The following is a 27,330-nucleotide window of genomic DNA, read 5'->3' as shown; positions in this document are numbered from 1 at the left end:
TAGAGCTTGAATATTGACAGCCATTAATTTCTCGCTCTGGGTCTCTCTCTTTTTAGAGATGTTCTTGTCATGTTCAATTGCAGATTCTATGAGGGTGTCTACAGTGACTCCCCTCCAGCCAGGCTGTGAGGTCTGAACCCGGGTCTTTAGGTTCTCTTTAAGACCGTCCATGAGTACAGTGACAATCATTCCCCTGTGGTGAGTGCTATCTTTAATATCTTCTAAGCCAGTGTACTGGGTGGTAGCCTGCAGAGCCCGGTTACAATAATCTTCTGCAGATTCACTCTCTTTTTGTTTTATTGTGAAAATTTTGCTCCGGTTTACTACTGCTGGAAAATATACACCCAATTGAGTTATAATACGGGATATGTTACCTTGATTACGTCTGTTAAGGGAACATCTCCATCCAATACACAATCCATGATAAATTTTGTCACGTCGGTATTGCGTGGTAGACAGGCCCTTAACACCACTCGCCAATCTTTATTGGTTGGCTAGTGAGAACTACACAAATTTTTCAAAAATCTTTGACATTTGGCTAATTCCTTTTTGGGATCGGGGAAATCATTCATTATGGAATTTAGCTCCGCTCTTGTCCAAGGACAATGCATTACTACTTCCCTTGTGGGCACTACTCCATTCGCATCCGCATTCCCATTCGGAACAGTTATTGTCCGAATGGGATGCAGACCGGCCGCACTGCTACTTTTGATCTTATTACCTGGCTGGGGGTTTAGACTACTACTGCTACATATAGGGTTAACAACTTTCTCTATGGGTGCAGTGGATGTTAATACTTCCTGTACTATCACTGATGAAGATGGCGGCACCACTTGTGCTTGCTGTGGTGGAGCATCTAACATGTGTACAGCATGGGAAATCGCAGACATAACAATAGGCTCATTATCCACATCATAAACATTTTCCTTATGGTTACTTAAGAGAGGGTACAAATTACTTGTTAAATTTTTATGGGTTTTTTCAACAACTGTACCTGCACCCCCGTCCGCATAGGGCGGCGGTAGTGCGCGTGAACCACTGACAATACCTTCCACAACGCTACCTTGCTGCACGTACGAGCCATTTCGTGGCTCGCACGCATTGCAATTTAGCGCTGCAGGTGTACTCTCTGGTAATGCGTTTGCAACGCTAGTTTGTGTAGCTTGCACACCTTTAAGCCACGCATCCCCTTCATGCTGCCATAATTTTAAACATTCGTTATATTTTACCTTTTTTACTCGAGAACGCATCAGACTGATGTAATCTCGGCATTGTTCAATACATCCTTATCAAAACTACCAATTCTGGGAAACGGTCTTACACTCTTTATCGTCATCTTAAACCATATATCACAGTACCTACTTGCATAAGCTTCCATTAGCAGCACATCATTGTCTAACATCTCTACAGTTTGCGTGGCTCCCATCCTGGGACAACTCCTACGTTTTTCAATAGAGATTTAAACTGGTGAAAGACAGTCAAGATACTTTCACTTACCTGTGGACGTCTTGGAAAAAGGGCATATCCACAAACCCTATGGAAGACCTCTAGACGCCTCCACTCACCTATGGAAGAAAAGCTGCCCCCACGCAGAAATCCCTTTTTGACTACTTTCAACCGCTAGGGGGCAATAAATACCCTTTGTTTTCCAGTTGATTTTGTCCACCTTCTCACCAGTTCACAATCACAGTTTAGCCCAAAACTATGCGGTTCAATTACAGTGCTCAAATAAGCCTAACCGATTACTGAATACTGTAATCACACTGAGAGCCGAACCCTAACAAAAATAACAACCCATACACCTGCCTTGTGTAAAGCAAATGGTAAGCTGCTACTGAGTTACTAGGCCGCTCGTTAGGCCTAGCACTTAAGGGTCCTACGATACCCTTAACATTTAGGTCCCGTGTTACACCCTAAACAAATACTCACAGTTACACACTTTTTTCCTGCGCAGAAAAATACACGTTAACCCTGTTATTGGCAACAATTGATAATGTAATCTCAATGGCTTTGTTTAAAACATGTGGCAGCAAGACTGGAAATATGCATACGCTATTGTGCGACTAGTCGCATATACAATGCGACTACTACACAACCGTATTATGACTCTTACGCTATATTGCAATTTAGCTGTGTACACAATAATGTAACTCAGCTGCATACGCAATAATGCATCTCAGCTGCGTATGCAATACTGTGTCTCCCCCTTTTTAACACACACAACCAAAAAAACGGAAAAAAAAAACCTATCGATGAAGGAAAACAAACTTTTTCCTCCCCCGTCCCTGGAATCTCAATCAGCGCTCCTAAAGTCACAGTAACAGGTAGCGCTCTCAGCAACAACGGTAGTAACAGATTCCAAATGCACAATGCATTCTCCTGCCAGGCGCCTCCACCCTTTTTTGCTGAGAGTTCGATACTGAGTGTTACAGACCGGTTGCGTGATTAACACTGCGAGCCCCCAACTAACAATACTGGATTTAAACCTCTATACAATCCTGCCTATACCTTCTAAACCTCCATATGATCCTGCCTATACCTTCTAATTAAATCCTGCCTATACTTTCTAGAATTATTGCTATTTAGCGTAATAGGTCATACAGTAAATAAATGCCTTCAGACTTTGAAATGTGTTTCCAATGCACAAAAGGTTATTATTCAACATAAAAACAGTAGGTTACACACTATGATCTAAAGACAATTTAGCGCAAAGATATACATACAGACTCAAGGTACAGTTATTACATACGCACGCGCTCTGGGACCAGAAACTGGCATCAACAAGAAACCTCCGTCAACAGCATCAGCAAGAAGACTCCCGTTTGGGGTCTGAGAGCACATATATACCCTTACAGGGATAGGCAATACAATAGGCAAGTTTGGCATGATTCCATTGGTTCTCTGTCACAGGACATTTAACAGGTCGATTCAAATGGACACAGGTCAGCCTCCAACAGCCTTTTGTCTCCATTTTCCCGCTGCATGCAAATCAAAGCTGCTAATATTACATAGTACATTTTAGTGTTTTAACTCTCTACAGTCCATAAGTTGCGAACGCATGTTGCGATCTTCTCACCGATGACACCGGAAAGCTGTTGAGACAGAGTAGATCAGTACAACACCAAACACAGTTTGCTTATCATGTACTAAACTTTAGATATCAAATAATCTTTATTTCACAACATTACTAATAAATGAATAAACCTTAGATATTATACTTTGGAGCTATGGAACCTTTTATGTAGGTATGCAGTTTGTGAGTATTAGGGGTTTGGAAAAGGGCACTAGTTAAAGTTCACCATGGTACATGTTTTGCAGGGTTGATCCCTTTGTACGTTTTTGTGACTGTCTGTATTTATGTAGTGAGGACTTTTAACTGGGGAAGATGCGTACGCATGAAGCTAATAAACAGTGTTCGTAAGTGGGGTATTATGCATTCGCTAATGTGCGTATTTAATGTGTGTATGGGGTTTGGTGAGATATGCGATCGCATGATGCTAATAATATGCGATCGCATGATGTTATTAATAGCATTGCCGTATGTACTTAAGTGTGAGTTTCGCTAAAATGGCGCTGGGTGGCCATTCGCAAAATGGCGTCGTGCAGATCTAATTTTTTAAGATGGTGTCTTGTCGCCATTCGCAAGATGGCGTCGTTCCAATCTAATTTTAAACTGATTCTGTCTTAGCCAATTATCCAGCTTCGACAATACAGTAATACATTATTTAAAAAAACACTTTGCCCCATCCAAAAATAATATAAGTACCACTCAAACTCAATTTATCAAAAGAGCATATCCACACAACTATTAAATTAGCATGGTCATCAATATGTTTCGGTTTATGACTTCTGAACTCTTTTTATTTACACTTAATGTTGCCTTTATTCATTTTCTCACTTTCTTGATATCAATATTTCATTATTGGCCATAGTAAATGTTACTATATTTTATTGTCATTTACAGATGTGTCCTTATACAATGAGCATCATATGATGCCAGACACCGGACGAAACTGAGATACTCCGAGACAAGCAGTGGCCCTTATTTTTCTTTAAAATTTCCACCTTAATTGCATCACAGATGCAGCAAAAATCAGCTCACAGTGTACTAGAGATGCTAAGCTGTCACTTTAACCGCACAGGAATTGGTTTTATATCCGTATATAGATGCAGATGAAGCTGCTCGTATCAGATGATTATTTGCACTGACTGATACTCAGTTGCTCAGAGATGTACAAAAGTTGCACAACCCAGTGGTCTGTGTACATTAGCAATGCATAGACGTAGAGGGTGGTGTAGTGCGTTACTGGGGAGTTGGATGTAGGTAAAAGGTGAGGTGGGTATATGCTGCTGCTATAGACACCGGTAAGTTTCCCGTAGTCACCAGAATAAAATATGTGATAGAGGGTAAGGGGTGTGTCTACTTAGCGCAGCATAGAGTAAATTAGCTTAGTATGCAGTGGTATATAATATATGAAGTGTTTAATAAGTACACATAAAATGACCACAGCCCTGACGAAGCCCTCACAGCAACAAGTGGGTGAAATGCATTGGAACACCCCACCTTCATTCACTACACGGACTCCAGATACGGCCACTCCAATGGTGAACCAGGGTGCACGCTCACCGCCGAAGCACCCGCTACAGCCGCTACAGCTGCTGCCATTTTCCACCTGAGGCAGCACCACAGCATACTGGAGGACAAGTCACGGACCAGGAGGCTCCACAGTTTTGCAGCCACACAGATGTGTTACCCTGCACCAAGTCGACCACCGCGCTGCACGAAGAGGTAGGAGGTGCGTGCACCCTTCCACACCAAACTGCTTATTCATACTCACCAGTACAGCCTACAAGCTGTAACTTGCTACATTGGGACATAATCACCTACTTTCAACTATCACTATTCAGGACCATGTACTTTTCACTGTATCCATTCATTTTCATAGCTGCATTTTGTAACGTTATCCGCTTTGCTAACAATTGTTCTATTAATTGTTTTATTGTATTCACTGTGCATTTTATCCTATCATATTTTAATTTATGCATATCAGTTTTATTTTATTTTTACATGAAGATTAACTTTCATATACCTATGATATATTACACACCCATTTATGATATTGTTATTATTTTTATCATTCTATGTGTACTTATTAAATACTTAATTTATTATATACATTAACAATGCAGCTCTGTTAGGGAGATGTAGTTATGAGACCGGTGGCCACAATGCCGCCGGTCTCAATCCCACCCAACTCTGGAAGCCTGACAAGGGACTTAAGATAGGCGTCAAAATACTGACTTTTCTCTTAATCCCACTGCCAGAATCCAGGAGGAAGACAGCCCAAACTAAGGTAAGCTGGGGCACCCTTAGTGTTAGCCGTGGGGGGAGAGTTAGGCTTAGGTAGCATAGCAGGGTTAGTGTTAGGTTTTTTTTGGGGGGGGCGGTTATGGTTAGGCACCCCTAGGGGGGATGGTTAGGGTCAGGCACCACTGGGGGGTTAAGGTTAGGCCCTAAGGGAGGAGGGTTAGGTTTAGGCCCTAATGGGGAGGGTTAGGCTACAAAAAGGGAGGGTTAGGGTTAGGGGGAGAAGGGGAGAGGGTAAGTATAATTACCCGACCCCTGTCGGGATACCAATCATCGGGATGCCACTGTCTGTATTTTGACAGGAGGCATCCCGACAGCTGGCATTACATACCCGTTCCCTCTGTTGCTTCCGGTTGTTTTATTTGTGCGAATAAGATGAACATTTTGAGGGAGATATACTAAGCCTGGGAGAGAGATAGAGTGAAGAGAGATAAAGTACCAACCAATCAGCTCCTGTAATTTTTCAAACACAGCCAGTGACATAGCAGTTAGGAGCTGATTGGCTGGTACTTTATCTCTCCACTTTATAACTCTCCAAGGCTTAGTACATCTCCCCCTTTGAGTGAAAGAGGTGCTCGGTGTGACCGAGTCCAGGAGCTTGGGCTGAGAGGGGCTATTTGGCGAGACTGAAGCAACAGTAAAAAGGACACATCAGTATAAAAAGTTAAATTTTAAGTTATACTTAAAAATCAATCATACTACCTTTCTCTATTTCTTTGTTGTTTTGCTGTGTCATATTGAAGCTGGTGGCACTATCTCTCCTTTATGATGTATAGTGGTCAGTGCATTGATGATTCTTTAGGGCTTGATTCTGAGTCACACGTTTTGCCGATATTCACGCAAACAGCTAATGTTTTTTTGTTTGTGAATGCGTCTGAGTAACATCACAGTGGTCTACGTACAGAGATGCAGTACAGATTTGGATGCAAAGTCTGAATTATATTGGCCATTTCTGGGTAGCAACTGGGAGGTAACAGAGGGGGGTGGGGGGCTATTCAGAAACACGCATATGTTGCTTGTTATGGGAGGTGTGTCACTAGCATGTTACTGAAAGCAGTTGCATGCAGAAATCCACATCCACTCACAAAGAAGGCTATACTCAGACAGAGAAGCCGCTCCAAATATAGGGCTGGTGCAAGTTTCAATGGTGTGCTGATGGTATGAAGACGCACCAGACGGTAATGTGGCATCTTTAGATGCTGCAAGTGGACGCCTCAGTCCTTGCACTTTCGGATGCACGCTTGTACACCAGGGAAGGGCTTTGTAGCGGCACTAGAATAAAGTTGCAGGCGTGACTGCAGGAAACGATGCAAGGACAGCCGGGGCCAACTCAGAATCAGGGATGTAGGTATTCACAGTTATATTCTTGGATTTTGTTTCTACAGATTTACTCCTGTTTAGTCAGCCACTTTTATATGAAGTTCATACTTCTGTACAAAACATTATCGTCCTCATTTAAATCATACATTTGCAAGAACACAAATAGTTACCTGCTCCATTGTCCAGAAGTTCTAAGGTCATAATTGGTCCAGTCACTGGTTCAATTATCGCTGTGACTGTTGCTCCCATGACGGGTGTCATAGCTTGTTCGACTGAGGCATAGATAATCATTGGGTTGGGGTAATTGTTTGTGTCTTGGTTCATGTGAGCATTTACAGTAATTGGAGGAACATTTTCATCCGCAGCTTTGGAATTCACCACTATACCTAAGACTTGAACTGTTGTAGCTGTATTGCTAATACTGTATTCCCAGGGACCTCTCTGAAAAATAGAAACCATAACTACTATTATTACAAATAAACATTAATACAACAAGAATAGTAAATAATTATTCAGGCACAGTAGATTTAAGACACAGTTATATTCAAATAGCCATGAAGGATTTCTAAAAATGTTATGTAATGTCAAACAACACACTGCTGAAGCTTTGTCTTATTTATTACATGTAAACAACATACGATAATAAATTACGGAACAATATGCTCCTTCTTAGAGATACATCTTGTCAGGGGCGTTTCTAGAGAGGAGTCTCCGACATGGGCCCCCTCCTCTCTGTCTGGCGACCGGCAGCGCACTGAGCTGTGCATGGCCAGCGCCGGAGTTATAGACTCTGGGCACTAGAGTGGGCCCAGAGTCTATAGAGTATGCGCAGGTCACCGGGCGGCGGCCATTTTCCCTGTACTGCGCATGCGCAAATGACGGGAAAATGGCCATGGCAGCCATCCAGTCGTTTTTACATCGCTACACCCTCGCGCCGACGTGGACCCTGGAGAGGTAAGTAATACTATGGGTGCAGGGTGTGCAGTGCGGGGCCTCCCTGGACCCAGGGGCCCGTGTACCCCGCACACCCTGCACCCATTATAGATATGCCCCTGCATCTTGAAGAGACACAGGGCTTGATTCTGAGCTGTACGCTATTGCCACCGCAGCTGCTATCCAGTATGCAGCTGCTTTGCAAATATACGCAAATGTTGCAGTTACCCACATATGTATTGAGATGCCCACTAGGCATCTTTGTAAATCCATGAGTGCATACAAAAATGCAGCATTGGTCGCAGATCATTCGATGTTAGTGTCCTTAGTAACTCTATGGTTGCGCAGAATGTCCACGGAAACTGAGACACCAGGGCCATGTTTCCTGTGTATGGCCTGTATTTTTAGCTGACTTTGGCCCTCATTCAGAGCCGCTCGTTAGCGGCAGTACGCTCGTTCCGAGCGATGTTCGCACATCTGCGCATGCGTACGGTTTTTAGTACGCATGCGCGAACCAGTCAGTGCGGCCAAAAATCGTTTGTACGCTATATAGCGAGTGCCTGCTATTTTGAGTGACAGAATGAGGCGTATGTGGGTGGTAACAGGGGAAGGTGCTTGAAAACGGGGGAGTGGAATTCGAACGCAGGCGTGCTTAAAGGTCAAAACGGGCGTTTTAAGGGTGTGCATAATTAATCCAGCAGCGTCATTGACCACGTCACTTGGTTTTTTTAAACTCAGAACTGCTCGCAAAATAGCGGTTGAAAAAACCAACCACAAGAATAGCGAGCAGTTCATACGCTGTACGATGTACTCGATTAATCTAATAAATAGCGGACATGACGTATGGTGCGAGCGGCCAGGGGGTGTTTTTATCAAATAAACGAGCGTATGTTTTGCTCGCTCGTTCAGACTTAGAGGTGTGAACAGACTGCAATGTGCGAACGGATCACTTGAATAGCCACCCCTTGTTTTTGAACGAACAACCGCAAATAGCGAACGGCTCTGAATGAGGGCCTTTGCCCGTTACTATCTCCAAAACGTTCACTGACTGTCAATTACACTGCAAATAAATACTTACTGCGAGCGAATTAAGTTGTACCAACACCCAACAGCAAAAGCCACATCAAAAAACAACAAAAGTCCTGTAGTAGCTCAGTGAAATCCCAGGACCTAATCCCATAGTGCATTTACATGATCATTTAAAAAAGATATATATCTTAATTACAATTTAATTCTAGTAATATTCCAAAATAGAATAGGTGAACACCATACCGTCCAGATGATTAAAGATGGTAGAGACTTACACATATTGACAGCTGTAATTTTAGCTACCGGTGCTTCTATCAATGATTAAAACTATAGTGGGGACTCGTTATGTAATACATTGCAGCATTGCTGTTTTTATTTGTAATTAATGAAATCGGGAAATGTGTGAAGATCACTGGCAGTGCTTAAAGTGGTCCCAGACCATGGTGCTTTTTTACAATAAAGGAAGAGTGCGAGCTGCAGACTTGCACCGTAAGAGGTGTGGCCTCAAACAAAAGGGGCGTGGTCACACAATAGTATTTCCAATTCAAATTACGCCACATAGTAGCACAATCTTGATTCACATTACACCTCCCTTATTTATGTATGACACACAGCAGTGCCCCTTTTACACAATGCCCTCATTTGTGCCCCTTATACACAATGCCCACAGTAGTAGTGCCCCTTATACAATGATAACAAAAAACAAAATCTACCTGGCGCCAATCTGATTAAAAACTTAGATTAAGAAAACAATCATTTAGTAAATGCTGAATCTGCAGCTCTGGAGATCTACTCAAAACCTCCTGGCCTTATAGGTAAAACAGAAAAAAGAAGGAAAGAGAGCACTGAAAACAGCAATATTAAATATATATTTATTAATAAAAAATAGCATAAAATTATATTATTATTACAATTAATATATAATATATAACAGTTGCCGGCCAGCAATATGCAATCCAATATTTAATTATTAATCTCTATCAAGTTAAATATACCACACACACAAATTTATAAAAAAAAAAATTCAAAAGGAGTCAGGATATATATATACACCTTTTGCATCTAAGGAATAATTTAATACTAAATCGAAAGATTATTGTATTCATAGATGACTCTTAGGGCCTGATTCAGACCCACTCGCGAGCGGCTGTCCGCTCGCAAGTGGGTCGATGTTATGGACTGAGCATGCGCACGACGGAGGGAACTCTGTCGTGCGCATGCGCCAGACGCGACGAGCGAAGGAAAGTCCTTCGCTCGTTGTGTCTGATCAAAGGGGGCGTGCTGTCGATGTTGATTGACAGCACGCCCCCTTTGGTGGGCGTGCCGGGGGCGTGCCTCCCTGACGGGGGCGTTCCCACGGGAACGCCTCCCGTCAGAAGCCGGCCCACTGACATCACTAGTGATGCCAGTGGGAGTGATTTTGGCTCTGATAGAGCCAAAATCACTCCGGAGCTTGCGGTTGAAAACCTCAACCGCAGGCTCCGGCTCGCAATTTCGATGGTCGCGATGGTCTCGACCATCGCGGCCATCAAAATGCACGCTCGTATAGCCTGTGGTGACCCACAGCTATACGAGCGTCCAGAAGGACGCTCCATTTTCATGGAGGCCGGCCTTCATTCAGAGCGTGCGCTCTGCTCAGAGCGTACGGCTCTGAATGAGGGCCTTAATCACAGAGAAGATATGCCTATTCAGGACAAGCCATAATTGAAATTTAACAAATAAGCAACAGTATCCACTTAGATTTTCAATTATAAAAATACTTTTGTAGCAATAGATCTTGTTTTTTTGCTCTGAGGTAAATTGATACACAGTTTGTCTCCTACTGTTTGATCTAGTATAGAGTTTCTGACAGCACACTCGTTCTCCGTGTGGAATGATTCAACTGCTTCACCTGTGTAGCAGCTTAAAGCACTTTATAGATTCTTATGGCAATGTGATGTTGTTTTCATTTTTAGCTCATATAAGCATAATGTTCATATGTAAAAAGCAGTGTTTTTTTTATAATATATAGACAGCTGTAGATTTGTAAACTTGCCCAAGATACTATATTTCAGTCCCCTGCAATATGCAGTTTTATTAAATGTCCCTCATGGCCATGTGGTAAAAAGGAAAAAATAATACTAAGTAATAATAAAAAATGTTCTTTTACCGAGATGTTGAGCCCGCAGTTTTCAAAGATCCACCAGAATTTGTGTGTGTGGTATATTTAACTTGATAGAGAATAATAATGAAATATTGGATTGCATATTGCTGGCCGGCAACTGTTATATATTATATATTAATTGTAATAATAATATAATTTTATGCAATTTTTTATTAATAAATATATATTTAATATTGCTGTTTTCAGCGCTCTCTTTCCTTCTTTTTTCTGTTTTACCCTTATACAATTGCCACAGCAGTGGTGACCCTTATGCAGTGCCCCCAGTAGTGGTAGTGCCCCTTATGCAGTGGCAACAGTGGTAGTGCCCATTATGAAGTTATCTCAGTAGTGGTGCCCCTTATGCAGTGCCCCCAGTAGAGGTAGTGCCTCTTATGCAGTGCCCACAGTGATAGTGCCCCTTATGCAGAGCCCACAGTAGTGGTAGTGCCCCTTATGCAGTGTCCTCCTTATGCAGTGCCCCCAGGAGTGGTGCCCCCAATGCAGTGTGCTTAGTAGTGATAGTGCTCCTTATGCTGTGTCCCCAGTAGTAGTAGTGCCCATTATGCAGTGCTCAAAGTGGTAGTGCCCCTTATGCCGAGCCCACAGTAGTGGTGCCCTTATGCAGTGCCCCCAGTAGTGGTAATGCCCCTTATGCAGTGCCCACAGTATTGGTGCCCTTAATGCAGCGCCCCCTTATGCAGTGCCCCCAGGGGTGGTGCAGCTTATGCAGGGACCCCTTTGCAATGCCCCCATTAGTAATCCTCCTGTAATAGTGCCCCCAATAGTAGAGCCTCTTATGCAGTGCCCTCAGCAATGGTGCCCTTTATGCAGTGCCCCAGTAGTGGTAGTGCCCCTGCAGTGCCCAGAGTGGTAGTGTCCCTTATACAGAGCCCACAGTAGTGGTAGTGCCCCCAATGCAGTGCACCCAGTAGTGGTAGTGCCCTTGCAGTGCCCTGAATGGTAGTGCCCCTTATGCAGAACCCACAGCAGTTGATGACATCTCTCCCGTAGTGCACTGTGGGAGCAGGAAGCCGGCACGCTGGAATGAGCTCCAGCCTCCGGTGCCACTGCGGTCCGCCTGGCTGCTCAGCTGAACTATGGGAGAGACGTCATGACGTCCCTTCCATAGTGCTTGTGGGGGGAGCCGGAAACCGAAGCTCAGGAGTGAGCTCCAGCCTCTGGCTGCTGGCACTTCAAGGAAGGAGCCGGGCGCCCATTGGTAACAAAATCTCAGCGGGCGCCCGGCAAATGGAGCCTCTCTGTGGCGCAAAGTTTAGGTGGGCCGGCGGAGGCAGAACTGGTTTCGTCTCCAAATAGAAGTGATGGATTGCAGATCTACTTTAACCCCTGATCACTGGTAATAATCTACTATCAACCATATATATATAAAATAAGTTAGTTTGTTTGTTTCTTAGTTTGTTTCTTTGTTTCTATGTTTGCTTGTTGGTGAATATCTTCCGCAGCTCTCAAGGTAAAGCTGACAAATCTTATATAGTTATTTAGCATCCAAAAAGTAACCTATTAGACCACATATCGACAGCGCTACAATGCGGCAAAGTGACAGAGCGACAAATCTTATAAATAAAATTCATTGGTCTGTTTGTTTGTCCGGTTATGCATTTGGGCACCTCAGCACCGATTGAGATAAAACAAATACTAGGTGGTCCAGTTGGATCCTGGCCAGGTTTTCGGGGAGCTTAGGTCACGGTCGGTACTCCCTTTGGTGTACACTGAGCAGAACTTTGACCTGGAGAGCATGTTCTGAGCCTTCCACTGTATGGATTTGGATGAAACATTCAGAGTGGTAACATTGGATCCCAGAATACATACTAGGGGGTTGAGGTCTCTGTCAGACCTCCCATTTGGATGTACACTGGGAAGAACTTTGACCCCTGGGACACTGGGCAGAACTTTGACCTGAGGAGCCTGTTCTGGACCTTCCACTGTATGATTTGGATGAAAACTTCACATAGGGGTGGCAATTGGTCTGGGATACCTAATGTAGTAGTTGGGGTCCTGGTCCGACCTCACAGCCTGTTCTGAGCCTTCCACTAGATGGATTTGAATGAAAACTTCATAGAGTGGTAACATTAGATCCCAGAAGACATTCTAGGGAGTTGAAGTACCAGTCGGACCTCCTATTGGTATCCGCTGGGCAGAACTTTGATCTGGGGAGCCTGTTCTGGGCCTTCCACTGGATGGATTTGGATGAAAACTTGACAGAGGGGTGGCAAATGATTTGGGATGTCTAATGGAGTGTTTGGGGTCCTGGTTGGACCACATGGTGGAGTGTGTGCCAGGCAGAACTTTGACCCAGGGAGCCACTTTTGTGTTTTCCACTGGATGGATTTGGACAACAGCACATAATAAAATTTAATAACTTGAAGATTTAAACCCAGGCAACACTGGATACTTCAGCTAGTTGTAATAATAATTGTAATAATTCACAAATAAGTTCATATCGATTACATGATATTAAAACATTAAATGTGAAAAATGTTAAAGTGTTGAATATTATATTAAAATCAACATATATAATGATGCAAGAAAAAACATATTTTCTAACCCCTTTGCTGCTAAGGACTTCCTCCCCCTGTTCTAAACCTATGTTTCCACGTTTGTGCTCATCACGGAATGTTACAACAATAGCTGTATCTCTTTATGCAGTACCCACACAAAGTATACCTTGATTTTTTTTTGTAAGGAAGACTTTGAATTACAAAAAAATTTTCATTAGTATATTTGATATTTCCAACAAGTTAAATTAACTATACAATAAATCCCAAAAACAGTTAATAGATCTTGTATTAACATATAACTGAATACTGCCACTATTTAAGCACTGGATTTTTGTAAAAAAAAATATTATGCTTGAAAATGATGGGCCTGTTTCTGAGTCGGACGCGTCTACGGGCTCTTTTACATATGACTGCGGCATGCTACTTATTTCCTTATGTTAATGCAATAGCAGTCCATGCAGGTCCTCTCTCCTTGTACATATACCTGATCCAGTACATGCACAGTTGCTGCTTTCTTGCTTTGGTGCACAATATACTGAAATTAAGGAGATCCGTCACTTTTCCACTTACATCTGCCTCAGAATCAGGCCCTATGGGTAGCAATAATATGGTAGCCAAACAAGGCACACCATTTTAAAACTAGAAAACTGACCACGTTAAGGGCTGATTCTGAGCCAGCCGCAGGCATGGCATGTTTTTTTTTGTAGTGATTTCTGTGTCTCTATTTTTCTATCCGGTGCGCCTTTAGATGCACCATCAGCACAGGTTTGGTCACACCATCGAATCCTGCATCAGCCCCATGGCAGGTGCAGCTTCTCTGACTCTGTATGCAGCCGCTTTCAGCAACATGCCCATAACTCTCCCATAAAATGCAGCATCTGCGTGCATCGGTTTTACCACCTCTCTGTTACCCTCTCAGCCGCTTCTCATGAATGCCCAGTATAATCCCAGTACCTTGAGTTCAAATCTGTACTGTGTCTCTGTGTACAGACAATTAGGACATCTGATCAAACAAAATAAATTGTCAGTGTGCATAATTATCAGCATAGCATAGCATGTGACTCAGAATCAGGTCCAAAATTAGGGGAATACAGTTTTTATTTGACACAACATGGGAGAAATCTTGGTATGGTGCCCCCAAAGCAATGGAACATAGGATGGGGAGATCTTTCTCCATCCATAGACTCCATGATTTTTCTGCAGCACAGGAATTATTGTCTCACCAATCACCAGGCAATTACTTCTTTTTAATTGAACAGTTTGGATAAGGGGACGTCCATCCTCCAGTATTACAGATGTTTGCTTTCTTTAGTGATGTTATCACACACAGGTGTAACAAGGTCACTTCACTGTGCCCTCTTACCCAAATCTCCACAACTCACCATTTGTAATCAGTACTGGTAGGGAAAGGGTATATGTTGTTTGTTTGTTTGTTTGTCTTTTTAAACTTGGGGCGAGTTGCAGTTATCAAACACAATTTTAATGTACATGCAGGCAACTAACACATGTTGTCCCAAGTGCAAAGGTTAAAGACACTTACAGCTTTATTTTAAAAACTGGAAAGACTCTATCATTCAATTTGTGCTTTATCAGGTTGTTTACTTTTTCTTACCATTCGGACTACATCAGGTCACGAAGGAAGAAAGACTGTGCATTCCCGATCTTTGCTGCCCAAACTTAGGCAATGCAATGCCATCTACTGTATGTGACTAATACTGTATATGACAGCTGCTATAATTTAGTAGAAGAGAAGGTTAGAATTTGGAGACAGGCTGCTGATCTGACTAAAAACTCCATGTACCATGGGCATCAGGCTCACCCGTAGCTCAGAATACAAAAAGATATGTACATCTGCACACATAATCAAAAATTAAATATGGGACCCCATATTTCTGTTCATTTTTAATATTATTCAACCTGGGGGTGCTGCCCACTGACAAGAGTAATGATTAGATAGTAGTGCAAGAGGCGAAAGATTATGTCAATGGGTGGGCGCACATTAATTGTTGCTTTTAATATAAAAACTTGACATTTATTAGATATACATTAAAATGTCCTTATATAGGAAAATGGCCAGCGAAATAATGGTTAAAAAATTAAAGATAGTGAAAAAGAATAAGTTGTAGAAAATGTGTATTAAAATAAATAAAAAAATACCCCGGCTGTGTGTATTTGTTATTGATTCATCATTACATCTATTTAAATATTTGTACTGAGCTCTAAGTTGTGGAAAAGGTAAGGGTTAGGTTGTGATTAAACACTGTCAGATCAATATAGAAAAAGGCTTCTTGCAGTATGTATCAGAAGCTATATAGAAATTATATTCTGTATATGTAGATAAATAGATTAATCTGCTACATATAATAATTAAATGTCCACTTGCTCTCACAGGCAAGGCAATCCTAAATGATCCCAAAATATTGGTGATTTATTGAATCACATTGTAACCCTTATTAATATTAAATCACAATTTGTATTAATGCCCCTTTCACAGTTATTGAACTCAAACTATATAGAAAGAGTTCTTTAGTAATACTGTAATCCATGTTGTTATTCAGATCTGCAATCGATTTTTATTTATTATTGCTTTAAAGATATTCTAAGATCTCTCTTTGCAGTCTCAGTGGTTAGCTGTGGTGGTTATATGTAAAGAGTATTGCTGACTAGGATAAAGAGACAATGTTGCCAATATCGGTCTCTGTCACTGTCAGACTGTGTATCAAGGACTCACACACAACATATTGTCCATGTGATTTAATATTAATAAGGGTTACAATGTGATTCAATAGTTAAACAATATTTTGGGATAATTTAGGATTGCCTTGCCTGTGAGAGCAAGTGAACATTTAATTATTATATGTAGCAGATGAATCTATTTATCTACATATAAAGAATATAATTTCTATATAGCTTCTGATACATACTGCAAGAAGCCTTTTTCTATTTGGATCTGACAGTGTTTAATCACAACCCAACCCTTACCTTTTCCACAACTTAGAGCTCAGTACGAATATTTAAATAGATGTACTGATGAATCAATAATGAATACACACAGCCGATGTATTTTTTTTAATTTATTTTAATACACATTTTCTACAACTTATTTTTTTTCACTATCTTTAATTTTTTAACCATTATTTCGCTAGCCATTTTCCTATATAAGAAAATTTTAATGTATATCTAATAAATGTTACCTTTTTATATTAAAAGCAACAATTAATGTGCGCCCATCCATTGACATAATATTTTGCCTCTTGCACTACTATCTAATCACCCTTAGCTCAATAACTAAAGCACATCAAACAAGCAAAATAAATACAAAAATCAAAATAAATACCTTGTACCGTGTAGTTTCTTCCACATAACTCACCACTTCCAAGAGCAATCTCTTCCAATATTTGCAATATCCATTGTGCACACTATTGTCTTCTTTATTTCACCTCTTACCTCATGTGTACATTTTCCCCCTTTTATATCTCTTATTTCTTCTATGTCTCTTCTACCATTTACCTAATATCTTCCCCCCTCTGCTAACATCTGATTTCCCAGCTTTCTTCTTGCCTCATCTCTGGCCTTCCCAAATTCTAAGGGGTAAATTTACTAAAGTGAGAGTTTTTAGTAGTGAGTTTTAAAAGAGATGTTGCCCATAGCCAGGGTTGTCTTAACAGCAGTGTGGGCCCTGGGCAAAGCAATGCACTGGGGCCCCTACCCACTCATTCACGGGAAAAAAAATTAAATGGTCAATAAAATTAAAGCCTCCTGCATGCCCATCAGACCTCCCGGCTTCAGAACAGTCAGAAAGAGCCTCTATCTGTGTGCAGAGAGGCTCTTTCTGACTGGTCTGAAGCCAGCAGATGAAGTGAACTTGGGACAGAGGTGAGTACTCGTCACCGGGGGGGGGGGGGATGGGGGGGTTAGATCAGAATATAGTGCATCGGCGGCCGGCTTATAAAAATATCACAAATTTACCAACTGCCTGCAGCTGCAGCGGGGCGGGTTTACGGTCCCCTACAAGCTTCGGGCCCTTGGACAACTGCCCAACAAGCCCAATGGAAGAGATGGCCCTGCCCAAAGCAACCAATCAGATTCTAGCTATTATCTTCTAGAAGGTGCTAGTTAAATGTTAAGTAGAATCTTATTGGTTGCTATGGGCAACATCTTTTTAAACTCACTTCTAAAAACTCTCACTTTAGTAAATGTACCCCTCCCTATGTGTCTTCCTTGATTATTGTAAATATCCGGATTTGTACAGTATATTTTATATATTACTCAAAACTGTTGAAGCATTTAAAAATTATACAAGGGAAAATGAAGATTACCTCTGCTGTTCCAGGGATGGCGAGCCTTGATGATTTAGCAGTGTTGTCATTGGTGAATTGTGCAGCAGTATACACCGTTCCTTTTGGATCTCGTAAAGTAATACTTGGTACTGCAGTTTGCCAAGTGACCAAAAAGAAAGTGTCATTCCCTATTGTGTTGTCAATGTATACTGTACCATTTAAAAACTCTTTTGATTTAAGACTTAAGCCAGTACTTTCCAACTGTTAAAACAAAGGCAGAAGTTTAATAATCAGTTGATAAGGTGGAAATCTAAGGTTCATTTTGACCTAATCATTTTATTTTAATTTTGTTGTGATTTAAAAGGCACTTTGCAATTCACCTACACCACTAAAGGCAAATTGTTATGGGAATCTCTACTTTTTCAAACTTAAAAAAAAAAATCACAATACATCTCACAATCACAGAAATCGTCAAAGTGTTGGACAGGGACTGTCTCCGATATACCAAAACTCTTCAAAAATGATCTCATTGGATTTAGACAAGTGCAGAAAGACCATAGATATAAATTCCCAATTTGTAATGAGCTGTAAAATATTTTATTTAAAAAATAACTAAAAAAAACCTATTATAATATTGTGGAACTACAGTTACAGCAAGCCTTGGCAGTCATTAACTGCTTGCACATTCTGGTACGTGTGTAACCGCATTCCCGTCAATTGCCAGAATTTGTGAAACTACAATTTATAGTATTACATGTCATGGCATGCTGGAACAGTTCAACAATAGATTTTCCTTGTTTGCTGCCAGCCCCTGTTGTTTTTACTTTCTTTACCAATTTCCCAGCATAGAAGCATTGCTGGACTTTACCTATTCCTTTCTATGGGACGTGCATGTGAAAGGTGTTTCTGGTCCTACTAACATGCACTACGTATTGAAATTAATGTGAACAAAAAAAGATATTGATTTTTCTTAGAAGATTTAAAAAAAACACCTGAATGCCTGAATTTAAAATGCATAGATCTAATAATAGATTGAAAAGTTTGAGGAAATAATTAATTTATGATGATTTAAAATTATGAACAACATTTAAATTTTACAGATCTCCCCCTAAGTGGATAAGGTCAAACATGATGTGTGGTTCATAATCTTTTTAAACTCAGTCATATGAAGCAGCTCAATTGTAATCTGTGTTTTTCCAGTCTAGAGCATACAGTAGCTTCTGTCAACGTCAATAAATAGTTAACTACGTGGGACTCATTTACACTCTCTGCACTCGCCTCCACAATTGGCATTGCTGACTGATTGTGACAACAGAAATGCCGATTGCATGTATGGCAGACAGCCAGGTGCTGCTAAACATTGTCCTTACATACACAAACTGGCAGCGGATCCTGGCAATACCCTGGATGGCAAGCAGTTGGGAAGCCGACGGAGGGGATCCCGACCGCCAGCTTCCCGACTGTCTAATCCCGGCAAGGGCTAAATGACAGGCGTCGAAATCCTGACACCTGTCATTTTACCTACGCCGGGAGCCCGACACCCGACTTACCGATCGAAGGTAAGCCGGGTGCCGGGAGCAGACAGCTGTGGGGGGGAGGGTTAGGTTAGGGGGCTCCCGGGGGGGGACTTAGGGTTAGGCACCCCCTGGGGGAGGTTAGGGTTAGGCACGCCACCGACAGACTTAGGTTTAGGCAGCGGGGAAAGTGGGGTTAGGTTTAGGCACTTAGAGGGGGGATTAGGGTTAGGCACTGAGGGGGAGGTTAGGTTTAGGCACCCTTAAGTGAGAGTTAGGGTTAGGGGGGGAGGTTAGGTTAGTTTATACTTACCTTAGTGCAGTCTGGATTTTCTCCCATGTTGGGCTGCCGCTGTCAGTGTTTGAACCGCCGGCCATACGGTAAATCATATCGAACCCCCCTTGATGTACATCATGATTTTTTTATGCATAAGATAAACATTTACAATGCATACTGGTAACTCTATGCTATCTCTTTGTATCTCTATATCACGTCTTACTGTATGTCTGGCACAAATGCTACTGATTTTGACATGGGTGCGTCTTGAGTGAATGTATGCATTGTGACATGATCACTGGAATAGTGGTGGAAGGCAGGTACATTTCCCCTTGGTTTCTTACCTATGTGTTTTAAAACCCCAGGAGTATTGGGTTCAGATCCAATCCTATCCAAGTTGTTGCCCTAGGCAAAATTTTGGCTGGTGCCCCCTATAGAGGCGGAGCCGTGAGTAGCCACTCATGGCTCTGCATCGCAAAGGCCCATGGGAGGAGTAGCCGTGGCTGGGCATGTGCAGCATGCCCTCCTGCAGTCATCTTGCTTGTCTCCTCCTGTAGTCAGAATGAGCTTCTGCACAGCTTTTCTGTGTCACGGCCAGGGTGTTTCAGCATGGCGCTAGGCGGGTGTTACCTGTGAGGTCGTTGTGGCGCGGGCTGTCTGGTGGCGGAGGTGGTGTCTGGCGGGGGGCTTTGGCTGCGCGTGTTGTTGTGCGGGCCTGTTGTCACTCTGCGCTGGTAAGGCCTGGCGGCGTCTCCGTTCTGTTTGGCATGGGCGCCGCCATTTTGCCTTCTGGCCATGTGATGCGGCTGGCCAATCCTGGTGAGTCACATGTTCCCTCCAGCCAGTAACAGCACAGCATGGAGTATTTAAGAAGGGTCAGTGCCGTCCTTCTTTGCCAGTGTCACGTGTATCTCAGCGTAGCTGAGAGGGAGTTCTCTGTGCTTATCCTGTTCCTGTGAATTCGCTGTCTGCCAGTCTGCCTGTCAGCTCCTAGCTTCCGCTGGACTACCCTGCTTCCTCCACCACCATTGCCCATACCTGAGTGCCTGAGCCTGCTGACATCCTGCTCATTTGCCTTAGTTCACTACCTGCATACCCGGCATATTATTTTTCTGCATCACTACCTGCATACCTGGTTGATTATTTCAGTCTCACTACCTGCACACCTGGACAGTTCTAATTGTTTCTACTTGGGCATTAACCCATTACTCCCACCACAGAACTCTAGTGCACGTTTATATATACCTGGACTTTTATTTTCTGCCATATTTTATGTCTACTCAAGCACATATTAAAAAACCTAGTTTTATATTCAAACCCGCTTCTGTGATCGCTCCTGCTACCACCCCGGATCCACAAACAACTCAGAACATAACAGTTTGCACTGGCTCCATGGAGCCGGCCACGGATCAGGAGTCAGGAGTGGATTTGTTCCGGTGCATATCTGTTCGTTTAGAAAATCTGGAAAACAAGCAGCATCAGATGGCTCAATTTCTGCAAGAGATGTCCAAGCGACAGGATAGTTTGCAAACTTCCTTTTCTACCTCTGGAGTACCAGCATCTACATCTGCATCAGCGTCTGGGAATAAAGAAGGCAGATCATCTCCCCTCTTCCTTTACCAAGTAAATTTGACGGCAACCCTAAACTCTGCCGAGGATTCCTAAATCAGTGTGACATACATTTTACCCTGCAGCCTGACAACTTTCTAACTGCAAGAACTAAAGTGGCTGATATAGTCTCTCTGTTATCCGGCCAGGCCTTGAATGGGCTTCCCCACTCTGGGAGCACTCAGATCCGCTGCTGGATAATTACGCAGGTTTTGTGTCATCCTTCAGGGGGATTTTCGATGAACCTGGGCATACTGTATCAGCATCATCAAACATCATGACACTGAGACAAGGGGTCCGTCCTGTCAGCCAATATGCCGTGCAGTTTCAAATTTTAGCATCAGAGCTCAAATGGAATGAAGAAGCCCTCACCTCGGCCTACTGGCATGGGTTGTCAGACCGACTAAAGGATGATCTAGTCACTCGAGAGCTTCCTACTAATCTGAACGACATGATTTCGTTGTGTATCAAAGTTAACCTACGCTTCAGGGAACATCAGGCTGAAAAACACAGAACTGACCGGCAAAGGTCATTTGCCCCCTCCATTTCTACCCGTCCCATTTCCTCTCCTACTGAAGAGGAGCCTATGCAGGTGAATCATACACATCTCTCCAAAGAAGAACGTCAGAGAAGAATGCAAAGAACCTCTGTCTGTACTGCGGAGAGTCAGGTCACCTGCTGATCTCCTGTCCCCGTAAACCGGGAAATGCCAAATCCTAACTGACCCTGGAGACATCCAGTTAGGAGTTATGAGCCCGTCTCCAAAAATGTAAGATTTCACGATTACCGTAGCTTTGGATCTTAAACCCAAACCTGTCTTTGCTACTGCTCTTGTTGACTCGGGAGCAGCCGGAAATTTCATAGCATCTAGTTTCATAGATAAATTTCAGATTCCATGTTTGTATCTCAATCATGCCATCTCTCTGACCTCTATAGACGGACGTCCTCTAACTAACGGGTTAGTCACCAAGGAGACTCAACCAGTATTGGTCCGTATTGGGCACTTCATTCTGAGTCCTTAAAATTCCTGGTGATATCAGAGGCCTCTCAAGAAATTATTCTTGGTCTACCCTGGTTGCGTCAACATAATCCCAGGATTGGTTCTATGCAGATTCTTTCATGGGGTATGGACTGTCAAAAATCCTGTCTTCCAAAAATTCGACCTGTAAGAAAGACAGTTCCATTAGTTTCTTCTGCCATTCCCAAGGAATATCAGATGTTCGCCGACATGTTCTCTGAGCAGCAAGCAAATATATCTTACCTCCTCATAGGGAATGGGACTGTCCAATTGATTTGATACCTGATAAGGTACCACCTCGTGGTCGTACCTATCCGCTATCCTTGCATGAGACTCAAGCCATGACCGAGTACATCCGGGACAACCGGGCTAAGGGGTTAATTCGCCCCTCTACTTCACCTGCCGGAGCTGGGTTTTTCTTCGTTGGCAAGAAGGATGGTGGTTTAAGACCATGTATCGATTATCAAGGCCATAATGACATTACTGTAAAGAATCGATACCCTCTTCACCTGATTACTGAGTTGTTTGATAGGGTCAAGGCTCTGTCATTTTTTCTAAATTAAATCTGAGACGGGCTTACAATCTCATTCGTATTCGAGCTGGCGATGAATGGAAGTTCGCTTTTAATACCAGAGATGGACATTTCGAATATTTAGTAATGCCTTTTGGATTGTGCAACTCCCCTGCTGTCTTTCAGAGTTTCGTTAATGAAATTTTCCAGGACCTGTTATATGTTTCAGTTGTTGTCTATCTGGACGATATACTGATTTTTTCATCCTCTGTAACTAAACATCATGAACATGTTAAAGAAGTTTAGACCCGTTTGAGATAGAACCACCTTTACTGCAAACTGGAGAAGTGTGTCTTTGGAGTGCCCAGTGTACCTTTTCTCGGCTATGTTATTTCTGGCTCCAGTTTGGAAATGGACCCCAAGAAGGTACAAGCAATTCTGGATTGGACCCAACCTTAGACACTGAAAGCCATCCAGAGATTGTTGGGATTCGCCAATTATTATAGACGCTTCATTAAGGGATTTTCTAAATTACAGCCTTGACCCACAAAGGTGCTAATCCTGCCCAATGGTCACCTGAGGCAGAGTCTGCTTTTCATCTTCTAAAACAGGCCTTTATCTCAGCACCTGTTCTTCGACAACCAGATCTGGACAGGCCTTTTTTATTGGAAGTAGACGCTTCATCTGAAGCTGTGGGAGCAGTCCTGTCCCAACGTTATGAGGACAATCGAGTCCATTCTTGGGGGTTCTTTTCTAAGAAAGGAACTGCCGAAAGGAACTACGCCATAGGTGAGCAAGAACTACTAGCTGTAAAGTTGGCGTTGAAGGAATGGAGATATTTGCTAGAAGGCGCCAAGTTTCCATTTACTGTATTTACGGACCATAGAAATCTCCTATTTCTCAAAAACCTTCAATGTGTGAGTCCTCGTTTGGACCGCTGGGCAATATTCTTTGCCAGGTTTCAGTTCACCATGACCTTCCGGTCTGGAGCACTTAATCAGAAGGCTGATGTCCTATCGAGATCTCTCCTCTGTGATGATCAATCTGAAAATCAAAGCAATACCCCTGTCTTGGAATCAAGAGTTTTTCGCTGCATTCAAGGTTCAGCCTCCTACAGGAAAATCGTTTGTGGCCCCGGAATTAAGGAAGTGGCTTCTGACTTGGGCACATTCCTCTTGCTTCGCAGGGCACTCAGGCACTCGGAAGACCTTGGAGTTCCTGAAAAGACACTATTGCTGGCCTTCTATGAAGGCAGATATAATGGAGTTCATCTCTTCCTGCTCCTCCTGTGCCCAGCATAAATCATCACAACAAGCTCCAGCTGGGGAATTGCTTCCACTACCTACTACATCACGTCCATGGACGCATCTCTCCATGGATTTCGTCACAGACCTGCCAGTCTCTCAAGGCTTCAATACTATCTGGGTTGTAACAGACCGATTCTCTAAGATGGTTCACTATATACCATTGAAGAAGTTACCTTCTGCTCCTGACCTGGCACAGTTGTTCATCCAACGCATATTTCGTCTTCATGGCCTTCCTGCTGAAATTGTCTCTGACCATGGTGTGTGCAGTTTACTGCAAAATTCTGGAGGGCTTTGGGGGTCATTCAGACCCACTCGCGAGCGAAGGTCACTCGCTAGCAGGTCAATGGTGCCGAATTGCGCATGCGCACGGCGGAGGGAGCTCCATCGTGCACATGGGCAAGACCGGTATAACGACGGCAAAGCAAAGCCGTCGTTATGGGTCTCGCACCAAAGGGGGCGTGCTGTCGATGGTGAGTGATAGCATGCCCCCTTTGGTGGGCATGCCGGGGGCGTGACTGCCAGATGGAGGCGTTCCCAAGGGAACGCCTACCGTCTGAGTCCAGCCCCACTGACATCAGTAATGATGTCAGTGGGAGTGACTTTGGCTCTGATAGAGCCAAAATCACTCCTGGGCTTACGGAAGCGAGACCCTACCGCAGGGTCTCATCGCAAGCCCAATGGTCGCGATGGTCTTGAACATTGCGATCATCTTTTTGGCTGCTCGCATATGCTGTGGGTGGTAACCCACATCTATGCGAGCGGCCAGGAGGCCGCTCCAAATTTAGCTTGGACGGCCCTGATTCAGAGCGAGCGCTCTGGTCAGAGCGTTCAGCTCTGAATCAGGCCCTTTGTGTTCTGTTCTTCAAGTGAAATTAAACTTTTCCATGGCCTACCATCCACAAAGCAATGACTCCACCCAGAGAGTTAATCAAGATCTAGAGACTTTATTAAGAATCTTTATGTCATCTTCCAAGGACAATTGGGCTGCCTTGCTGCCGTGGGCCGAGTTTGCACATAATGCTTCCTACCACTCGTCAACTAACCAAACGCCATTTCAGGTTGTTTATGGCCTTCATCCTCGTGTTCCCGAATTCCGAAGCCTGCCTGTTTTTGATGTTCCGGCCGTGGAGGACACGGTGCAGAATTTTGCTGCCATCTGGACTCAAGTACGGTCTGATTTGTTGAAGGCATCCTCTCGCTATAAGACCCAGGCCGATAAGAAGCGTAGAATAGTTCCACGCATGCAAGTTGGAAACCAGGTCTGGTTGTCCACCCGGAACCTTTGTCTAAGAATTCCTTCAATGAAATTTGCACCCCACTTCATTGGTCCCTTCACCATAACAGAAGTCATTAATCCAGTGGCCTACCGTTTACAGTTACCCCATACCTAAAAATTCCTAATTCCTTCCATGTTTCCTTATTAAAGCCCCTGGTCCTGAATAGGATCCATAATGCTCTACCTGCTTCTCCTCAAGTCCAGACGGAGAGAGGAGATAAGTTTGAGGTCGCCCAGGTCTTGGACTCTCGTCTATGCAGAGGTCATCTACAGTATTTGCTGGACTGGAAAGGTTGTGTCACAATCCGGTGAAAGTGATCCTCTGTGGAGGACGGTGAGCCGGGGGGTTCAGGTGACTATCGGAGTGACTGTGGCTAGGTCTCCTATTTGCGGCCGAACCCAGGTTTGGCTAGACCTGCCCAGTGGCGCGGAGTCTAACTCACTTGGTGGTTTTCTCCAGTGACCCCTCCAATTGGGATTTGGTTTTCCGCTGCACCAAGTGAGCAGGTCGCGGCCCTCTGGACAGGTACCTGGGAATGGCAGAAGACCGGAAACTATATTACGTTAAGTTATTGCTAGAACACTGGAGATACACTGGAACACAATTAGAAATCCTGATCACCGGCTTGCATGAGATTACTGAGAGTGTACTAAGAATCACTAAGAAATCCAGGAGCTGACTAGCTCAGCAGCTCAGGGAGATGTGGACATAGGCAGGTACTGGAGTTTGCTAAATTTGCAGGAAAACACAAACATATACTAGGGATTGCACATACAAGAGAAGAGTGGACTCAAGGAATATATTGGGAATGCTGGAAATGTGGTACTGGACAAAGGCCAAATACTGGGAGAGCTAGAAATGCTGGTACTGGGCAAAGGCAAAATACTGGGAGCGCTAGAAATGCTGGTACTGGGCAAAGGCAAAATGCTGGGAATAATTATATATGCAGGTGCAGATTGCACAGACAAGACATATAGAGAAGATAGGCATACACTGGGAGAGTGCTAATTGCAAGTGCAGATTTGCATTGACAAGACACAGAGCAGATTTACACAGACATGTGCTGGGAGGTCCAGCTGTGAGCTAATTAATACCAGTAGGTAATCTGACACTTCAGTGATACACTGTAATAGCCACAGGAAAGCTGCAATAGAATTAGCAGCACATATACAAAGACACACAGGGAAGGGACATGAAACACTGAAGTACTGTGAGAAAGCTAAAGTCTCAGAGTAAGGTTTAGCATGGAAGCTAATACAGGAAACTGGGAAACTGTGAGCAGGCTGAAGCAACAAGCTGAAGGATTTAGCACAGAGCAACAGTGGGAGTAACAGGCACTTGAAATAACGAAGTTGAACAGCATCTTCCTGGAGTTCTGGAGGCGGATTTATACCCAGGGGCAGGGCAGCCATCAGAAATTGTGGGGCCCGGGACTAAAAAATAGCCAGGGCCCCCCTTCCCACACAATGCAGCCTCACACCTCTCTTTTTGTCTATATGCAGTGCTCGAAGTGTGCCGGTATGGAATGGTATGACATACCGGCACTTCAAGTTTTTCTTTCACAAGTTTTCTGCACCCGTGGCAGTTAAACGGCCAGTTGCATTAGACGTACTAATAATGAGTCTGAGTGACTCCTTATAGTATACTGGCTGGTCAGTAATTGCGAAAAACGAAAGAGGTGGCCTCTCGGGGCTGCGATAAACGGCACTGTCAAGGCGCCATTGATTACCTTAGGCTCAGTGCAGCTTTGCACATAGGAGCCGTTCGCTCTGCCCCACAGCTCCTCCCCCTTCTGCCAGCGCCCCCCGATGGAGTGCAATGCCTGTCGTTTGAGCACTGTGACTGTTCCTCTTCAGCTAATGGACCCGGCTGGGGAGAGACTGCCGAGCATCAGCAGCAACAGCGCCGGTGACTCAGCCCATACAGAGGAGTTCAGATTCACATCCTAAGCGGGTAGGCAGGAGGTGGGGCTGGACGACTGAGAGACCTACAGTATGTGCAGCAGTCTCCATGTCCCACAAACGGACCCGCCTAGTGCAGCGCAATGACTTCGGCTAGGACCACGAGGAGGGGCAGCCGGAGGATGGAGCAGCAGAGACTACAGAGCTACAGAAGAGTGATTGGGAGCAGCCACAGCAGGACTAGGAAAAAGGTGAGTCATATATGTATAACCCAGCGTGTATATATAGTCCCCCCTCCCTGTCCCCCGTGTGTATACAGTCCTCC

The 27,330-nt window shown here is 43.6% G+C and overlaps 1 protein-coding gene across 1 annotated transcript in view; it reads right to left on the bottom strand.

Moving 5' to 3' along the window:
* LOC148540811 (calcium-activated chloride channel regulator 4A-like) overlaps positions 1-27,330 on the bottom strand; it is a 149,213-nt gene that overhangs the window by 18,214 nt on the left and 103,669 nt on the right. The window contains exons 10-11 of the mRNA XM_088481970.1: positions 17,632-17,853; positions 6,859-7,129 (exon numbers count right to left, since the gene is read on the bottom strand). Coding sequence (XP_088338096.1) covers positions 6,859-7,129; positions 17,632-17,853 — 493 coding nt within the window. The remainder of the gene's footprint in view (positions 1-6,858; positions 7,130-17,631; positions 17,854-27,330) is intronic.

The sequence above is a fragment of the Taudactylus pleione genome, unplaced genomic scaffold, assembly GCF_031769625.1.
Source record: "Taudactylus pleione unplaced genomic scaffold, aTauple2 ptg000017l, whole genome shotgun sequence".
Classification (NCBI taxonomy): Eukaryota; Metazoa; Chordata; class Amphibia; order Anura; family Myobatrachidae; genus Taudactylus; species Taudactylus pleione.
Note: the sequence above shows the minus strand (reverse complement) of the source record. Positions and strands in the feature narration are given on the sequence as shown.